Source organism: Centruroides sculpturatus, unplaced genomic scaffold (genome assembly GCF_000671375.1).
Source record: "Centruroides sculpturatus isolate CEXI.00-Female unplaced genomic scaffold, Cexi_2.0 scaffold115, whole genome shotgun sequence".
NCBI lineage: Eukaryota > Metazoa > Arthropoda > Arachnida > Scorpiones > Buthidae > Centruroides > Centruroides sculpturatus.
In genome coordinates, this window is record NW_019384545.1 from 1,057,642 (window position 1) to 1,060,713 (window position 3,072).

Consider the following 3,072-nt stretch of genomic DNA (forward strand, 5'->3'; position numbering starts at 1 on the left):
GGGCTACTCAAATATTTTACGTTTTTGATACTAAATTAACTTCTGAAGTATAATTTTTTATTGTTTTTATATTTTTCAATATATTTATTTTGTTCCTACAAAATAAAAAAATAATTTTTAACGATACAATAGTCTTCGTCAGGCTTAACATCAACGAAAATTCAACGCAAAGTGACACGCAATGGAGAAAAATGTCAAGATGGGATAAATTAATATAATTTTTCGTACATAATCGGTTATCCGAAACATCGATCTTCCGAACCACCCCAGTCCCAATTGATTCGGATAATTGATGCTCTACTGTATAATGCTTTATATTGATAAACAATCCTTTCTACATACAAATGTTTTATATTGACTACATATGTCAGTGTTATTTTTGCATTAGCCATTTGACGTGTATATCATATTTCTGACAAATTATTTGTTTTCTGACACTACCAATTCATAACATGACTATCTTGAATCTGCTTTTACTGAGTATTTTCTTGTTGTTTGATTCAAAACGTCAATTCTGTAGTATAAATTGTTATAAAATAATGTTAAGTCAGTGTTTATGTTTATGTATAACTATAAAACTTGAAATAAACATTTCCAGAAATTGCTAATTATTTAATTACACTTCATCTTTTTAAGAATAAGGAGAAATATTAGAAAACATATTTAGAATTTAATATCAACAGTAAGCAATAACTTAATTTTCAAAACTTGTAAGATTTATTAGTCATGTACCAAGTAAATTTGAATTTTACTTTAGTAGGAAACAATTGTTTTATTCTTCAAAAAAATGATTGTTCAGTTTGAAAAATTAGTGTTTAGAAGTTCATAATAGACTGAAGTCATCACCTCTGCTACTGTAATCAATAGACTTTGTAACATCTGCCTTGATATGCAGTGTCAACATAGATGGATATATACAGTAATTAATGTAGAACATTCTGTGCAAATTATAATAGTTTTGCTTTCTGATGAAATCTATTTGTTTTGATGTTTCCTGCTCAAATGGAGAGGGACAATACATAACCTTGGAATATCTTGTAGGGAAATGACACTCATTTTCACTTGAATTGGACATCCATAACTGTCAAATTTGAAATTCTCATACAATTCATCATATCCTATATATTCACCAAAAGTTACTGATGTGTAAATTTACAAAAATTTTTTTTATCATCATCAACCTGGACTTTCAGAAAAATTATTGAATGAGACACAATTTATGTTTTTAGGCAATAAGAGTTACTGGATACTTCTTTCAAAACTGCAGCAGCAAAAGTATACCAATTCAATAATTTTTATGAAAGTTGGAGAATTTTCTAATGTCAAGCAGTCTACACAGCAGCTGCTATGACAATACTTCACCAAGGACAGTGCTTATTATATTATTTCCAAAAAACATGTTACATCCTTAACTGATAATCATATATCACAAACAATTAATCCAGTGATTTTTTTGTTATGAAAACACTTCTAAAGCATTTATTTTTTACAGATATATTTAATTTGGAAGCTTTGAAAGATAATTTGCTTGCGTCACTACAAAAATAGTTGTGTTTTGCCATTGAACACATTGTTCATCAAATATAATGCTCAGAATATCAGATCAGAAGACATTAACAGTATCCATTGTAGTCTTCAATAATTTTCACTATAGCTTTTTCTTCACTTAGCTTATCCCATTTTTATATTGGGTCACTGCATCTAATGAGCCTCCTCCAAACTGCAATAAGTACAATGTTGAGCAATCTAGAGACTATATAGCATACTAGCTCTTTTGTGTATATCAATAGCACAATAAAATTTATTGATTAACATTTGCATTAATTTCCAATTAATTTTTCCTACAATTGAATTCTTAGAGATTAGAGTCAGTGATTTCTCATTGATTTCAGTGCTAAATTTTTTCTGTTAGTGATTTGTGGAACTATTTTTCCCATTACAATTAATATCAAATGTTCTGAAGTAGTTCTTAATTAATTATTACTTACACAAAACACACTTTTCATCAAAATTTCAATTTTATACATAAATAATGAAATAATCAATTTTAAAACTTACCTCAGATGGCCTTAAATCATTCTTTGATAAAGTATATGCAACTATAGTAATTATAGTGGCAATATAAGGAGAAACTCCAGATATTATTGTATTTAGTACTTGTAAATATTGACATTTTTCTAGTAAACTTCGCTCTTTGGATCTAGTTTCTAGAATAAATAAAAACATTTTTACATTTAAAATTAATCTAACAAAATAGAATTAATATTTGATGTAAAAATTAAATACATATTACACTACACAAAAATCTTGAAATATTAATGCTTCATAACAGCACATATATTATAGAAAGCAACCATATTTAACATGTCATATAATAATAATAATAATAACTCTCCCGTGGTCACCACCTGGTCATGGTGGGAGAGCCCAGTAATTTTACTGAACTGTAGAGCAATGCAGGCTGGAGCACAAGCTCCTGGTAGGGACACCCATGCCAGTAAGGTCTATGGGGAAAATGAAGCTAAGAGTGACCACACCCACATTCTGTGGAGATAATTAATATGGTAGTAACCAGATCAAAGTGTGATACCGGCTCGGATGTCGCCCGGGTTAACAAGGTCCGCGTTCGTGGGTTAGGCAGAGGCTCACGTTCGAAAAATAGGCCGCAGTCACCCTTGGTTACCGGAGGTGAAAGCAGTGCCGGCCCAAGCATGGCAACTGCAATGCCCTCAATAGATGTGAGGAATCAATCTAGCCTTGGTGTTTCTGTGGCAATGCATCCACAGACCACAAAGGCTGGAAAACCATGCCAACAGATGAAATGGACAACAGAAATGAATCAGTTTATCATTCGTACTTACTATGCAATCACAAAACTCGAAACAAACATGACAGCATACAAACAACAACTACACATAGATTCACACAACAATATCCTCACCTCACTGTCATCGAACAAAGGGTTGTTGATCAAAAAAGAACAATTATACACAACAACCTTATCCCACAAACAACACTTGAACTTATCAAACAACAGGTTGCTGATCAAATACATCAACAGACAGAAACATT

The 3,072-nt window shown here is 31.0% G+C and overlaps 1 protein-coding gene across 1 annotated transcript in view; it reads right to left on the reverse strand.

The window, feature by feature from the left end:
* The window catches only part of LOC111623471 (multidrug resistance-associated protein 5-like), a gene marked incomplete at its 5' end in the record, with an annotated part of 99,144 nt that overhangs the window by 81,661 nt on the left and 14,411 nt on the right, over positions 1-3,072 (reverse strand). Inside the window, one exon of the mRNA XM_023366055.1 lies at positions 2,040-2,207. Within this exon, the coding sequence (XP_023221823.1) occupies positions 2,040-2,207 (168 nt within the window). The remainder of the gene's footprint in view (positions 1-2,039; positions 2,208-3,072) is intronic.